The following is a 16167-nucleotide window of genomic DNA, read 5'->3' as shown; positions in this document are numbered from 1 at the left end:
TAATAAGTGTAATAATGATCATAATAATAATGTGTTACACTTGAATCAGTGGTTAAACACATGTTTGATATGATAGCCATTGTTTTACAAGGTGTTGGTGCATTGGTACATAAAGCCTGTGTGGTGGACAGGGATTATGAACCACCCTTGTGATCGTGAACGCAACTCATTCACCATAATGTAAATAGGTCGGGGAGAGGGAGGGAGGGAGGGAGCGGGATAGATAGAGAGAGCGGAAGAGCGGGGTGGAGAGAGGGAAAGAGAGACCACTGAAATGTAATTATTTGGTGTTGTCTTTATTGTATAATATTTTATTTTATAAGTAGACTATAACAGATCCATCACCAGTCCCTTCAGATGTTTTTCACCTCATCTCACCGACTAAGTACTACTAGGCCGTTCACCATGGCAACAGCATTTGAACACCAACCAGAGAGGAGGCTGACACACACACACTTGAATATAGTAGTGGAATGTTACATAAGAGTGTTGAAGAAGACCCCCAACACACACTCTACTCCCTCCTACCCTTCTAATGGAAGTAGGACTGGGAGGAGAGTAGGAAGGAAGTCCCATTGTAGCCCCCTTGTGGCTGGTGGTTGAATCACATCATATAATTTCTGCTCTAACTGTATAGTATAATTTGTGCCCTAACTGCATAGTATGATTACAGCTCTAGCTGTGTATTATGATTACGGCTCTAGCTGTGTGGTATGGCTGCAGCTCTAGCTGTTTGTACAGCTCTAGCTGTATAGTGTTATTACAGATCTGGCTGTATAATATGATTTCAGTTGGGAGCTGCATTTTCTAGCATGTGGCATCACACGGTCTAATATCTCCACTCTGACTGGCTGGCTTCAGTCCAGTTCTTGTTCCCTCCCCTTGGAGCCCCACCCCCACCCCCACCCCCACCTACTCCTCCTCCTCCTCCACCCCTCCTGCCGGCACCCCCCATGTCGGGGCTAGCCAACCCACCTCCTCCTCCACCCCTAGGTGAGACCCCCTTCAGCCTCCGCCTCCGCCCGCCACAGAACCTCCGTCCCCCCCCTCACGCCTCTGTCGGGCGGGGTTGATATCACTTCGGTGGTGAAGCTGGTGGTGGTGTTGTTGTGTTTGAATCATTGCTCACTGAACTCGTGGTTGGTTAGGCTGGAACATGAATTAATTAATGTTTATCGATTTCTCCAAAGTGTTTTCAGTTTTTCCTACAAATTAGAGGATTTGAATCACAATCTGATTCACTGAACTAACATTCAAATCTGGTGAAGATAAACGGATCTGAATAATTTAATCTACTTGACGTGATGTTCATGAATATGCTGATGATGATGATGATAATGGTGGTGGTATTTTTCTTCCTCTGGTCAGATCTTCTTTGAGATCTGCCTTTATCTCCAAGGACCGGAATTATAATATTTTCCAAAAGCAAAACAAACCTTGAATTGAAATCAGCATATGAACCTCATGCCATGCTTCCTTTTTTTGGTATATTGCTAAACCACCTGGGTTTATTTTGTATGCTCAATTGTTTATTTTATATTTGACTAAACTTAATGAGTTTATTTAGCCTAATTAAAGCGTTGATCCAATACTGCGGCATGGCTGTAAATACGCAGAAGTAAAAAGCATGCAGTTGTTCTGATTACATCTGGAATCTGAACGTTCCCAAAGGAGCTTCAAGAGTCTCAGTTCCCTGTTCCAGATGTGGGATTAAGACTTCTGGTTGGACAGGGTGTCATGGTTCATCTGCATGGGTCTTTTTCACAGAGCAGCCATCTTGGATTCTTAACCCTACCAGGGTTGAATGTGGGGTTCCTCCTTCAGTTCCGTCCTCATGCTAGGGTTCAGAACCAAGAAGGTGGAATAGGATCTGTGGAGGAAGTTTGTGAGGGCAGAATAGCGTAGTGGTCTGGGTGCCAAAAGGGAATGGGTTTCAATCCCCAATTTCTGTAGCCTAACTTAATGCATCCTCCCCTAACCCCTACCTGCTCCCTAGTTACCTGTAACGAAATTCTTTGGGAAGGTGCTTTGCATTAAAGCAGCTGCTGAATGAGGAATGGTGTGAATCAGTGTGGGCCACTGCACTGTTGATATCTCAGAGACAAACCTGTATCCTGCTAGCTGTTTTCATCATAAAGCTAGAATCACAATTAGGGATTCTGTACTAGTTATTAATATATTGCATGTCAGTGGTGAGAGGATCTCTGAATTGCTGTTTCATCTTTAATCTGCAGTGTGTACGACCCTGTGTTTATGAGGAGGTTCTTGAGAATGCTACACTTATCTCTTGGAACGTGTGAGGAGCGGAGGTTCGTCCCCGGAGACCCTCTGTGGTCATTAGTGCTGCTTGGGCGGGTGGGTTGTTTGTGAAGGCCTGGCTCCTCTAAGGGAAGCCCGGAATCTCCTGGGAGACCTCCGTCCTTCAGGAATGTAAACAGGAAGTTCAGCTCTCTCTTTCATATTGTCCCTTCCTGTTTGTCAGTGTCCCTCTTTCTCTCTAGCTGTGTCTCTCTGCGTTTTTGTTTTCATCGATGGTAGTGCACACACGAACACAGTCTTGTGGTGCTGCTTGATTTTCCTCCAAATTTGTAGGCTACATTGAGTGCAGCTGCACTCCATGTTTGTTTTCCTAATTGTCTCTGAACTACATGAATGGAAGTCCTGAAAACCATCGTACTCCATGTTTGTAGTCCAGAGTCAGAATCATCACCAGGGCTGTCCATCAGCTAGTAGCCAGCAGTACTACCGTTCTCTACTCTTCTTCTCCTCTTTTTTATTTCTGATCCTTCGTTGTATTCTCCTGTCATTTGCTTATTGCTCCATTCCTATGTTACTCTAACCAGGTTGCTTCTCTCTCTCATGTTGCTGAATCAGATCAATGTTCCAGTCATCAATAACACAGAATTATTGCTTTATATTTATCTGTGCCTGTCGCTCATTCTCCTCTCTCTCCCTCTCTCTCTCTCCCTCTTTTTCCCTCCTTTGCCGTCTAAACCCTGCTCCTTCTTCACCTCTTCCTGTTGCCCCCTTCCTCCTCCTCCTCCTGTCTCCCCCTTCCTCCACCTTCTGGCCTCCCCTCTGTCCTGTCTCCCCGTTCCTCCTGCTCCTCCTCTTCCTCCTCCTCTTCTTCCTTTCTTTGCGGGCCCCTGCAGCCGTGATTCCTGGGCCAGGCCTGGGCCCCGTCCCAATGTCTCAGTTCGGGACCATCTCGCGGCAGATCTCGCGCCACAACTCCTCCACCTCCTCTTCCGTCTCCATGGTTTCGGCCACGGGAACCTACCGCCGCGCGCCCTCCACCACCTCCCAGTTCTCCCTGCAGCAGCAGCAGCAGCAGCTCCAGCAACAGCAGCTCCAGCAGCAACAGCTACAACAGCAGCAGCAATTTCAGCAGCAGCAGCAGATACAGATTCAACAGCAGCAGCTACAGCTGCAGCAGATGGCGCAGATGCAGCAACAGCAAATGCCTCACATTAACGGAGGCACCCCTGGTTATGGGCTGAACTCAAGTAAGACCCCCCCACTCGCCATCTTGCCGTGGCCATCTTTAGTTTGTTAGCTGTGTTGTGTTGGCTAACTGGTTACTCTCGAGTTTGCAAGCTAGTTGTGTTGGCTAACCGGTTGTCCTGACAAACCCGTATCCAAGTGTAATGCTAAAAAGTAACAATGCTTTAAAGCTAACTGCCGGGACAACCCCTGGTGAACACGGGTTACTGCAATCAACAGTTCTGTGTTATTTGCCACCCAATCATCCAACACAGTTAACTCCTCAAAGCCATAAGACCTTGACTTCAAAGGTCATCTGTGCTGTGTCAGGCCTAAGTCAGCTGGCCCCGGAGGTATGGGGCTTGGGTTTCAGGGAGGAAGTATCGACTCCCCTGCTCCCTCTCAAAGTGCAGCTCATGGTTTCTCCTTTATCTAGTCCAGGGATGTCTTCAGTATTGACAAACCGACACCCATGCCTTTGGATTCTCCTGTAGATAGCACCCAGACGATCAGCGGTCGATACGCTCTGGCATTTGAAAAACCAGCTCGCTGACTTCACCGTGGAACAGTACTGACTCGTGGAACACTCGTAATTATGTTCAAGAAAGGAGTGTTATCCACTGCACAACGGTTTAACTCGTCCTTTTAAGTCTGGACTTTGTACACTGAGCACTTGCCAGGCACGATGGCTATTTGAACAGTGGTTTTATCACAAGGTCAGTCTCAAAGGGCTTCAACGGCACCATTTATACAACAGCCCCGAGCCATAAGAACTCTAAAGGAAGAGTAAAAACTAATTATCAAGGAAAAAACCTTGAAGGACCACAGACCAGGGCTCCCCCCTGCCAGTGTTGGGCAGGAGTGCAATAGGAACTGCTTCTCTAAAAGGTAAAGCTTCACCTGGTCTCAAACTAGGACAATTTGAGGAAGTTTAACTTTACTGTAGGTCTAATACACTGTGCCATGTCCAGTTTTTCACACTGGAATTTAAAAGTTGGATTGATGGTCTCTTGACCGATCAAACACTTTGTTAGTTTGTAAAGAACACAGTTTTGCAAGACTGTAAGGGTAGTTCAAAAGTCCACTTAAAGCTAATGTTGAGAGTTGTGAAGAAAAGTCGAAATGGAGAGCTGTAGAAACGTTGTTGAAACAGCTCCCTCTGGTGGCCAGGGCCAGCCATCCATTTACCTTAAGATTGACCTGAGGCTGAGAAGTGCATTGCCGCTATCGGTCTGATCTCTGCCCAGGGCTGTGGCCTATGGTGCGTCACATGCAACCCCCCATATCTGTTCACTCACGTGCACAATGTCACACTGTCCGGGCTGTGCCACAAATCCACAAACTCACACAGATGAGACCACAAACACAGATGTTATTATCTGCTTGTGAGTGGTGTGCACACCTCTTTATAACTGTGCTCATCTTTAATTTCTCTGTAATTGATCCACTTTCTCTTTTTTGTTCTTCCCTTCTTCTTAATTATGTTTCTCTCTTCATCTCTCTTCAATACATCGTGGTCTCGGTCTCTCTCTCTTCAATACATCGTGATTCCTCTCTCTCTCTCTCTCTCTGTCTGTGTGCGATGCCTCAGTGTCTATCGCCCCTCCTCCGCCTCCCATGCCACAGCTGACACCTCAAATTCCACTCACTGGCTTTGTGGCCAGGATGCAGGAGAGCAGTAAGTCACGCCCCCTTCACCTGTACCTCACCTGTCCTCACCTGTACCGCTCTTCCCCCTGCATGCAAAGTGGTCCTCCCTCCTTCCTCTCCGCCGCTGTGTAGATAGCTGGTCCCGATCTGAAGAAGTCGAAGTCGAACGTAGCTTCACTGTTTTTTTTCCGGTGACATGTATTGTTTGTGACCCCTCAAGCGGTTTTAATGTGTGATGAAATTGCTAGACGGGGGCATGTCCTTCTGTTGTATTTCAACTGACTGGAAAGGCATCTTAGAGTTTTTTGTATTGAGTCAAGGTTTTCCCAGATTGGCCACATGAGGATGGACAGATTGGGCAAGGTGCCGCCCTCTGCTGGTCAGGATTATAATATCACTCGGGCATCACCTTCTATTGGTTGGAAAAGTTGTATTGCTGTAGTGCAGTGTTTCCCACAGCACTGTATGGTTAAGGCAGCCGCCTTAACCATACAAACACCAAAATTGTGGAGTTTGTCAGTCATTAGTCTTGGCATCACAACATGCTACGGATGCTTTGATGCTAAAGCATATCAGTAACTTTAAGCGATGTGAGAAAAAAAAAAAAATCTATTTGTGTGGGTGTATCTTTATGTGTGTATATTCTGAGCTGCATGAGTAACCTGGGCCTTTTGCATGTCCCTTTACCAATGATTGTATACTTCTGATTTATGCATGATCACAACAACTTGCATGGCATGACTGCATGACCGAGCAGCTCCTGGTGAAAGGGGTTAACCTAATCAGTCCCATGCCCCAGATCCCTCCGCCTCCCCCTCGCCTCCGACCCGTACGGAGTTCACTACGGGTCCTCACTGTCCTTACCGTCTTCGTTCCAGTCGCGGATTCGCCCACCCCCCCGCCTCCACCACCGCCCGACAGCATGGCGCTGTTCGACGACTCCCCCCCGCCGCCTCCCCCTCCCCCCGTGGACTACGAGGAGGAGGAGGCGGCTGTGGTCCACTACAGCGACCCCTACGCCGACGGAGACCCCAACTGGGCCCCCAAGAACTACATCGAGAAAGGTGGGGATTAACTGACTGGCTGACTCGCTGACTCACTGACATGCTGACTCACTGACAGACTGACTCACTGACAGACTGACTCACTGACTCACAGGCTGACTCACTGATTGACTGACCACCTGACAGACTGACAGACTGACTCACTGACTACCTGACAGACTGACAGACTGACAGACTGACTCACTGACTCACTGACTACCTGACAGACTGACTCACTGACTACCTGACAGACTGACTCACTGACTACCGGATAGACTAGTTATCGCAATAACACAAAAAATAACTAAACCAAAAAAGGTGGAGACTAACTGACTGACTACCTGATTAACTCAAAAGTTATCTCACTCACTAAATAACTGACTAGTAAACGGACAGACTGACTCATTAACTCAATAACAGAGATACAAATACATTTAAAAGGTGGAGAAGAAAAAAAAGTTCCACTTTGTATGGAACCTTAAAAAATAATTCTGCTGTTGGCGTGTTCTAGTGCGTCCTATTGGTGTGCTTTGAAAACCTTTACAAATCCCGATTTACATCTTCTACCACACCAGTTCTATTAATGTAGTCCTACCTCCTGGTCTATAACCTGATGATTCCCCTCTCCAGTGGTGGCCATCTACGACTACTCCAAGGACAAGGATGACGAGCTATCCTTCATGGAGGGCGCCATCATCTACATTATCAAGAAGAACGACGACGGCTGGTACGAGGGCGTGTCCGGTAGCGTCACCGGCCTCTTCCCCGGGAACTACGTGGAGTCCATCATGCACTACGCCGACTGAGCTAGCCGCTAGCCGCGCTAGCTAAAAGACGCCGCCTTGTGACGCAAGCTTGCTACTGACTGTCAGCGATGTTAGCTAGTAGACTTTAGTTAGCCGAGGCCAGTTAGAGACGCTAGCTAGCCGAGGCCAGTTTGCGACGCAAGCTAGCCGAGGCCAGTTTGCGACGCAAGCTAGCCGAGGCCAGTTTGCGACGCAAGCTAGCCGAGGCCAGTTTGCGACGCAAGCTAGCCGAGGCCAGTTTGCGACGCAAGCTAGCCGAGGCCAGTTTGCGACGCAAGCTAGCCGAGGCCAGTTTGCGACGCTAGCTAGCCGAGGCCAGTTTGCGACGCTAGCTAGCCGAGGCCAGTTTGCGACGCTAGCTAGCCGAGGCCAGTTTGCGACGCTAGCTAGCCGAGGCCAGTTTGCGACGCTAGCTAGCCGAGGCCAGTTTGCGACGCTAGCAAGGCGAGGCCAGTTTGCGACGCTAGCTAGGCGAGGCCAGTTTGCGACGCTAGCTAGGCGAGGCCAGTTTGCGACGCTAGCTAGCCGAGGCCAGTTTGCGACGCTAGCTAGGCGAGGCCAGTTTGCGACGCTAGCTAGCCGAGGCAAGTTTGTGACGCTAGCTAGCCGAGGCCAGTTTGTGACGCTAGCTAGCCATGGCTAGTAAGCGACCCTAGCTAGCCGAGGCCAGTTTGCAATGCTAGCTGGTCAACTTCAGTTAGCGATGCTAGCAGGGCCAATGCGTGGTGGCGGCGTATTTATTGATACCGCGATCCTGGTCTAAACTCGAGACCACTGCCGCCAGGTCAAACCCCAAACACCCCCCATCCTAACGTATACGTAGGCACAACGTTTAACTGCTTTTCTTTTTGATATCACAATGTTATTGCCCCCTTAACAAATATGTTTGCAAATAAATAAATAAAAAATGTTTATCGATAAGAGTTTATTTTGCGGTTTGCATACCGGGGAGGGGAGAGGAGGGATTTGTTGAAACGTATAAACAGGGAAAGATTGCAAAGTCTTGGAACTGTACGATGGATCGGATACTCTAGTTCAGTCTCTGGAAGTCTGGGAATACCGAGACTGATCGTTGCAACCAAGCTCGAGAACAGCAACTTTTACAACACTTCTTAAATGTACTACAGATTCCTGACGGCTACTTGGATGATGAACTTGGGTCATGTTTCCCGCCATTATGGGATTTATTGGTCGGTCCAGTAAACCAAGTCAACATATGGGTAAAGCGAGCTCAGATGATTCCTTAAAAGACACGTTTTTTTAATCTTAATTAAGGGCTGTGAATAAAAGATAAAAAAAAAAAGATAACATATTGACTTGAACAGGCGAGCTGACGGATTGACATACGCTTATTTATGTATGCAAATCATACAGAATGGTTGTGACTCAGGGTTGTGTCGAATGCGGCAGAACTCTCAATGCGCTCTTAATTTGGTAGTTCTCTAATTGTAAATACAATTAGAGTCTCTAATTGTATGTAATGGTTAATTCACTGCCTGCCCATTACCGATGGCTGTCTGGGATTATGCTAATCTAATCAACCACAATACTAATCCCAATACCAATAAATCTTGTCTAGGTATGTATGGACAATTATATATCCTGAAGGCAAATTACACAGGAAATTCACATCATGGTGAGAAAGCATGCAATATAGAATTTATGAAATGTATTACCGTTTATGTTGTCAATATATACAAATTGATTTGTTTTTATTGCATTGTTTAATTTGTTGTACTGTCCAAATCACTGAATGATTTAGAATTTTTAATAAGAACTTTTTCAGGGCTCCGGTTTTTAAAATGCTGATTTTCGTTTGGTTCAGAATTTGAACACTTCAGTTTCACATCTTGATTATGGCTTTCAATGTCAGACGCATTGTTTATAACTTTTTACTTCTATAAAATATGTGGAGCAGTCCAAATGTCATGGCCTATTGAACAATGTCTCCGGAGGGAAACTAGGCGTTCCCCGTCTTCTCCGGGTTATGTTTCAGTTTGAGATGACTTGCCAATCACTGCCAGCCCTCGCCGAGCAAAAAAAGGAAATCTGAATCTGAGATTATGAGGAAAGGGTTGTGAGTGATTGAATTGATCTTTCAGCTTTGATTTGTCAAGCTATAGATTATTCTAGTGTATGATTAACGCATCACCCTTTACCTCACAAGAGGGTGCAACATAATGGCCTGATTGGGTGATTTCTCCCATGATGCCTTGCATTTCCCCAGATCCTTAATCTGACCAGAACCTAAAAAATAATACCCTACCATTTGCAATGCATCATGGGAAATAAACTACAGAAAAAAAAAGGTGGTTGCATCAAAACAAAAAAGGGGCTTTGATTAATGAGCATCTTTTTGTTTCCATGGGGAATGCATTAAGTTTGGTTTAATTTGAAACGAGGATGTACACAGAAGTTCAGATTCATGGCTAGAAAACTTAATGGGTCCAACATCTCTGCCCCTACATTGTATATATAATGTGTTCATTGAAAACTTAATGTACAGTCTTTTATAATAAACCATTATATGTACAATATGCCCTGCTGTGGTCCCTGGCCATCCAAAAGAAACGGAGACTTGGATTTTAAAAAACATGTCTCTTTAATGAGAGTACACGGTCATTGGTGGATGTAAAGGCCTTAGCTGTTAAAGAGCACTTCTTTATACAGAAACACTGGCATTCTCACAACAGTTTGGATATACACACACAAGTTCACACAAATGTCAGCCTATAACGGTGAGGACGGTGGCAAAACTCCAGGTTCAGTCAAGGTCTTCCCATTGAACTTGATTGTTTTCACTTTCTACCCTTATGCATTAGCACTGTTTAGCCCATCTACAGGGTTTTGGGGAAATTCCAGTATGGATATTTTAATAACTTCTGTACCTGGAGTGTGTTGACCATCACATAAACACACGACAATGACACCCTTCCAACGCTTGTGGAATCCCATCGATTCAGATAGAATCGATGGGAGCCATGACTAGCACTAGCCGTGTTTAGAGTGACGAGAGAGGTAGCTGCAGTACGCAATACACACCGAAACGTGACGTGAGAGTTTAGTGTTGTTCAGTGCGGTGGACTAGAATTCGCTCAAATTGGTTAATTCCGCTGCATCTAAAAGACTCAAATTCGTAGTATTTGGGATTCTCCAATTCATCAACTGTAACACACAGGAGTGTAAACCACTCTTTTAATAAATATATTTATATCATATAGGACTTTTGGCATACTGTTGGATTTGTTTGGGTGTAGACAGTTAAGACAGCAAAGTTAAACGACGGACCCCCGCTCTGCGTTTCTTTCAGTTAATTCCTGGCAGTTGTGACACTCCCTGCCATGATGTCATCACTGCGGCACTCCGGGATTGGCCAGTTCAGAGTAGCACCGACGCCATGACAAGGAGTCCGGCGAACAACACTGGCCCCAACAGGGGCTTGGCTTGAGTCGAGTTGTCCTATCAGCAGCTGCCTGAAGGGGGCGGGGCCAGGGAGAGGTCACCCGGGGTCACTTGTCCCGGGTCAGCACCATCTCGGTGAGCCTGATGAGGGCGTCGCGCTCCGGGGAGGGGCGGAGCCTGCTCACCTGGCGGACGGCCTCGTCGCAGTAGTGCCTCGCCAGGTAGCTAGTCTGCTCCACGCCGTCGCTCTGTAACATCATACACAGGAACGCAGTGGCTGGCTGGTTAGCTGGTGTTGGCCACGCCATCGCTCTGTAATATAATATAGATGGTATATATGCAGGGGAAGGGTCTCACCTCGAGGACGTACTGCCAGGCGCGTTCCACGTCTCCCTGGGAGGAGAAGCGCCTCATGATCATAGAGTGGAGCTCAGGGAACTGGAACAGACAGCCAGATCGTGCGGTAAGGCTCAGAGACCGTCAGGACTACAAACATGGAGTGCGGCATCACTCACTCGAGACTACAGATATGGAATACAATCAAGCAGGACTAGCAGACACACGTAGCTAATTGGACGCTTCCTGTCAGAATACTTCCTGTCAGGTTTTATTGTAGTTGGTGACGTTATACCACCAGGTGTGAGTGTGATTAGCTAGATGTTGAAAATCGGCCTCTTCTGACATCACAAGTGGGCGTGTCCTCCACCTAGATGTGTGCTGATAGATCAGTCGTCCGGCCTACCCAGTGGACTGTAGCAAACGTTGCTCATCTATCCGTCATACATTAAGGTGGACACGCCCACTTGTAATGTCAGAAGAGGCCGATTTTCAAAACGGCTTGTAACGGCTAATCACCCTCAAACCCGGTAGTAATATGTCACCTTAACTTAAATGTTACATCTTTTTTAACAGTGAGTCGTTTAAGGTCTCCTGTTGTGACGTGGTCCTAAATGATGCCGCCCTCCTGTGTGAAGGCGTGCGCCCGGCGCCTCACCTGTTGGCAGGCGAAGAGCACCGGGCCCGTGGCGAGGCCCAGCTTGAGGTCGGCCGCCGACGGCTTCCCCAGGTGAGCGGCGCACGCCGTGAAGTCCAACACATCGTCCACCAGCTGGGGGGAGGGGGAGGGGGGAGAGAGGGAGTCATCCAGTCATCTGGTTTAGATTCTGTTTGCAATCTTATCCATATTTTCTCCTGTCCCTCTCCTAAACTATCTCACCCATTAGAAATGGGACTAACCAATTCGAGAACAAATAATAATAATCCCAAAACTTAATATTTACATCATATTGTTCCATTTTACATCCCAGTACAATCAAAGCACATAAACACCACAAAACTAAAAGTAAGAACACCATTACAAATCAATTATAACAATAAGAATCAGCAGTTATTAACATTAGCGTAATTTAATTTTAATTAATATTCACGTTTTTATTTTTATTTTTTTAAAAACAAGAAGCGAGAGGTCAGCACGCACCTGGAACGCAATGCCCACGTTCTTGCCGTACTGGAACGCTATCTCATGCACTTCCGGGTCAGAGTTCACCAGGATGGACACCTTTTAAAAACAGACAGACAGACGGACAGAGGACGGTGAGCAGGGCGTGTCGCGGGGAGCCGGCCGCGGCGGGGGAAGGTGCGTACTGAACGTACATACTGCTCGACAGCTGTTGGCGATGAGGCTGGCCGTCTTCTTGAAGGTCTTGTCCAAGTAGTGCTTGAAGCGCTCGTTCTCGTTCTCCTTGGAGCCCATCTGCATGAACTCCCCTGGGGAGGGAAGAATGACCGACGGGTGAGACAGAAAAGAGTAAAGCAGCTGTCACACCACCGCGCGGCAACTCGCCGCCTCCATTCATTTCAATGAGGGAAGGGCGGCAGAGGGGAGGCGGTTACAAAAGCGGCTGTTGGACCAGGAAGCTTAATTCTCTCTCTGGGGCTTTTATTTTGAAGAGTAAACGTGTGGTAGTCGTGATTGGGTAACAGTGTATCTGTTGTGGAAGTTAGGCAATCAGGCACTTCCAGCAAATGTTGCAGTGGGTTCAACCACATTAAACCACCCTCCATCTACCCTCCGGAATTCCCTCCCTCTGGCCATCCGAAACTGATACTCCTTTCATTCAAAAGTCAACTTAAATCCCATATTTGAAGGACCAACTACAACATCTGACAAATTCTGTCTGTCTGTCTCTCTCGTTGTTTATTTGCCTTTTGTTTGAGTGTCTGTATTCAGTGTCCCCGGGGAAGGGGCCGTACCTCTCACCAGGTCCTCTATGACCTGCGACAGCACCGACACCACCGTCGTGTTCCCGATGCGAGCCAGCGCCATGGAGGCCGCAGATAGGATGAAGTCTCCCGCCAGGATGGCCTGCGGAGAAGGAGGAGGAGGAACGAGAAGCTCACGGCACCGCCCGCTCATCCGTCTGGACGGCTGCACGGTTAGGAGCCGAAAGGCGCCGGGTTCGATTCCCCGACGTCCGCAGACCACCTTCACCAAGATGCCCCCTGACCCTTTAAAACCCGTCACGGTACTTGCTGTTAGCCACTTTGAATTTAAGTGATAATGACTACATATGATACACTAATTCCTCTCTCTTGGATTTCCATTAACCCTGTGTGAGCAGAAGGCTTTGCCATTATTTTGCTTGTCGTCAGTGAAACCTTGACACTGAACGACTTTCAGCTCGTTAGTTGTTCGATGGTGTGTTTTACACGTCCCAGTTCAGAGCGTCCCACTTCCCGGGGCTTGGTCGGGACGGCGTACCTTGCGCTCGCCCCACATGTCGTTGATGGTGCTCTTGCCACGCCGCTGGTCCGACCCGTCGATGACATCGTCGTGCACCAGGCTGGCCGTGTGGATCATCTCCGAGATCATGGCCACCGAACGCTGGCCCGGCAGCAGGTCAGTGCTGGGTCAAAGGTCAATAGGTGAGGGGGCCAATTAACCCAGGGGTAGCATTACACAATATGTTGTATAATAATGAAAATATTCATAATAACAATCAATTATTATCATTATGGTATATACAATGGAAGTACTGTTAGTCAAGAGACTCAGCTTTCACATCTATGTTTTAAAATAAATATTCTATTTTATAAACAGCCATACAGGATGTCTAACGGGAAGCGAAAAGGGAAAATTATAATACCTCTATAATAACTACCACTAGTTAAAGCATGCGGTCTGACGTCTCACCCCTTACTGTTGCTGTGGATGTTGAGGGCTCGAGCCATCAGCACCACTATCATGGGCCGGAAGGCTTTCCCTTTACCGTCGAAGTAGTAGTCACACAGAGACCTGAGCTCCGCCCCGGACACATACAGCTCCTGACAGGCAAAGACACTTATACACCCACCACCTTATGACAGCATCTAACCTTTCACTCATTCACCACCTTATGACAGCATCTTACCCTTCACTCATTCACCACCTTATGACAGCATCTAACCTTTCACTCATTCACCACCTTATGACAGCATCTTACCCTTCACTCATTCACCAGCTTATGACAGCATCTTACCCTTCACTCATTCACAAACCTTATGACAGCATCTTACCCTTCACTCATTCACCACCTTATGACAGCATCTTACCCTTCACTCATTCACCACCTTATGACAGCATCTTACCCTTCACTCATTCACCACCTTATGACAGCATCTTACCCTTCACTCATTCACCACCTTATGACAGCATCTTACCCTTCACTCATTCACCACCTTATGACAGCATCTTACCCTTCACTCATTCACCACCTTATGACAGCATCTTACCCTTCACTCATTCACCACCTTATGACAGCATCTAACCTTTCACTCATTCACCACCTTATGACAGCATCTTACCCTTCACTCATTCACCACCTTATGACAGCATCTTACCCTTCACTCATTCACCACCTTATGACAGCATCTTACCCTTCACTCATTCATCACCTTATGACAGCATCTTACCTTTCACTCATTCACAATCTTATGACAGAGTCTTACCTTTCACTCATTCACCACCCCATGACAGTATCTTAGCTTTCACTCATTCACCACCTTATGACACTATCTAACCTTTCACTTATTCACCACTTTATGTCAGTATCTTACCTTTCACTCATTCACCACGCTATGACAGTATCTTACCATTCACTATCTTATGACATTATTTTACTTTTCGTCACTCACTACGTTATGACATTATTTTTCTTTTCACTCATTCACTGCATCATGACACATTATTGTAGCAAGAGTGAACTTCTGTTAAGCTGTGTTGACGGCATGGGTGTGCTGATTGAACAGGCTGTTGGGGTTTACTACAACCCAAAAAAAAAGGTTGCATAGCAATACCTTTTTGATGTCGTCATATAAATGTGCGAGGTCTTTCTGGGCGAGCGAGAAGGGATCCTTCAGTTTGGTGTCACTGTGGATCTTCTTACAACAGCGCAACTGAGACGCAGGCCACAGCTGCCTCGGTTTGTGCCTGATGAAAAAATCATATAAAATTATATGATTATGAAGATGATAAAGGCTTACTGGTACAAAGAGTGCACTGTGTCTTTAATGGTCTTGGGCGTGGAGCTGATAACATACCTGGGAAATGTATACTTAAAGTTCACCGGGTGTGTTGGTGGAAGCACCTGTAAACACACACACACACACACACACACACACACACACAGTCAGCAGTGGTTATTACAACTGTAATGTTAACTTTACAATGTTATAAATATTCTACAACTTGTGAATATGACCTCATAATTTATATTTTATATAACTCATAAAATATATCCCAACAGGCTATTAAAATAACTGTCTATACATTTGTATTTTTTTTTTTTCAATGTACCCTCACTTATCCCAAGCAGAAAGACATTCTGACCTCAAGTCAGTAGTATTTAGATTGGTTCAATGGACTCCAGTCACGACTAATATGTTAGTTGCACAATTCACAATGACTAAACAATAAAACAATCTTAAAACAATAATGTAACAATAATATATAACTATCCGTCCTTGCATTAGTGTATATCTACATTATTGCAATGGCGGACAACTAAGGAGGAGGCGGTTATGGCTTAGTGCAGTTGTAATGCAATGTCAAGAGCTTATAATAAACCTCCAAGTGGACCTGAACACTCAATACAGACACAACCCATTCCATACAAAAGCACGTCTCGTCCTGCGTAAACGCAAGCGTATAAACACCAATCTGCCTCAAGGGACTATCAATGAGATCCTTCCATTGAGATCCCAACTGACAGTTGCCCAGACACTATGACCTTCTTGCGGGGCGGACAGGCACACGCTGTACCGCAGTCCTCCCCTCCCAACTCAGGTCTCCGCAGGGTTACCTTACCTCCTGCTGCGCCCCGCCGGCGATGGGACCCGGCCCCCGGGGAGACAGCGTGGAGAACACCGCATAGTTGGATAACCGTGTCTTGGTGCAGTTTGTTATGCTCCATCTCCAACAGTGCCTCCACGGAACCGCCATGTTTCACCAAACACATTACAAGGCGGAGAGGTTATGAAATGCACACAGGAACAGGAAACAGGTGGCGTTTGTGTGACGCTGAATACCGAGGTGAAGTTCGTTTCATATTCGATAGTCGTTTGCTATTCGGCGTTTGGAACAAGTGTGGATGGTGTAACTATAGAACTGGGAGAGATAAATGATCAACAATTAATTTTTTATTTTATGTTGACATTTTTTAATATTAACTATTGTTGAAATATGATTTTTAAGATGGGTAACATATATTCACACTGTATTGAAAAATAATAATAAAACATAGGCC

At 46.5% G+C, this 16167-nt stretch overlaps 2 protein-coding genes across 6 annotated transcripts in view; one reads left to right on the top strand and one right to left on the bottom strand.

Moving 5' to 3' along the window:
- The window catches only part of abi1a (abl-interactor 1a), a 40276-nt gene extending 30759 nt beyond the window's left edge, over window positions 1–9517 (top strand). For 2 of the 5 annotated variants that reach the window (XM_056584452.1, XM_056584451.1), the window contains 4 exons: window positions 3153–3506; window positions 5075–5161; window positions 6012–6197; window positions 6807–9517. In XM_056584452.1, the coding sequence (XP_056440427.1) occupies window positions 3153–3506; window positions 5075–5161; window positions 6012–6197; window positions 6807–6982 (803 nt within the window). In that variant the 3' untranslated portion in view covers window positions 6983–9517. Of the gene's footprint in view, window positions 1–861; window positions 994–3152; window positions 3507–5074; window positions 5162–6011; window positions 6198–6806 lie in introns of all 5 variants that reach the window. The other 3 variants (XM_056584455.1, XM_056584453.1, XM_056584450.1) reach the window with 2 other exon arrangements.
- On the bottom strand, window positions 9483–15920 carry pdss1 (prenyl (decaprenyl) diphosphate synthase, subunit 1). Its single transcript, XM_056584462.1, has 11 exons — window positions 15729–15920; window positions 14963–15009; window positions 14720–14852; window positions 13578–13708; window positions 13146–13290; window positions 12638–12749; window positions 12042–12151; window positions 11862–11942; window positions 11379–11492; window positions 10742–10822; window positions 9483–10632 (listed from the first exon to the last, which is right to left on the bottom strand). The coding sequence occupies exons 1-11, from the start codon at window positions 15861–15863 to the stop codon at window positions 10492–10494; spliced, it is 1230 nt and encodes a 409-aa protein (XP_056440437.1). The 5' UTR covers window positions 15864–15920; the 3' UTR covers window positions 9483–10491.
- Between the last annotated feature and the right edge of the window lie 247 nt (window positions 15921–16167).

The sequence above is a fragment of the Gadus chalcogrammus genome, chromosome 23 (genome assembly GCF_026213295.1).
Source record: "Gadus chalcogrammus isolate NIFS_2021 chromosome 23, NIFS_Gcha_1.0, whole genome shotgun sequence".
Taxonomy (NCBI): domain Eukaryota; kingdom Metazoa; phylum Chordata; class Actinopteri; order Gadiformes; family Gadidae; genus Gadus; species Gadus chalcogrammus.
Note: the sequence above shows the minus strand (reverse complement) of the source record. Positions and strands in the feature narration are given on the sequence as shown.

Excerpts from the sequence above, each read along its gene's own strand:
- pdss1 (XM_056584462.1), bottom strand. The coding sequence starts at position 15,863 with ATGGCGGTTCCGTGGAGGCACTGTTGGAGATGGAGCATAACAAACTGC. Across the intron at positions 15,010-15,728 it reads CCGGCGGGGCGCAGCAGGAG|GTGCTTCCACCAACACACCC; the intron begins GTAAGGTAACCC and ends GTGTGTTTACAG. Across the intron at positions 12,152-12,637 it reads CATAGAGGACCTGGTGAGAG|GGGAGTTCATGCAGATGGGC; the intron begins GTACGGCCCCTT and ends TTCCCTCCCCAG.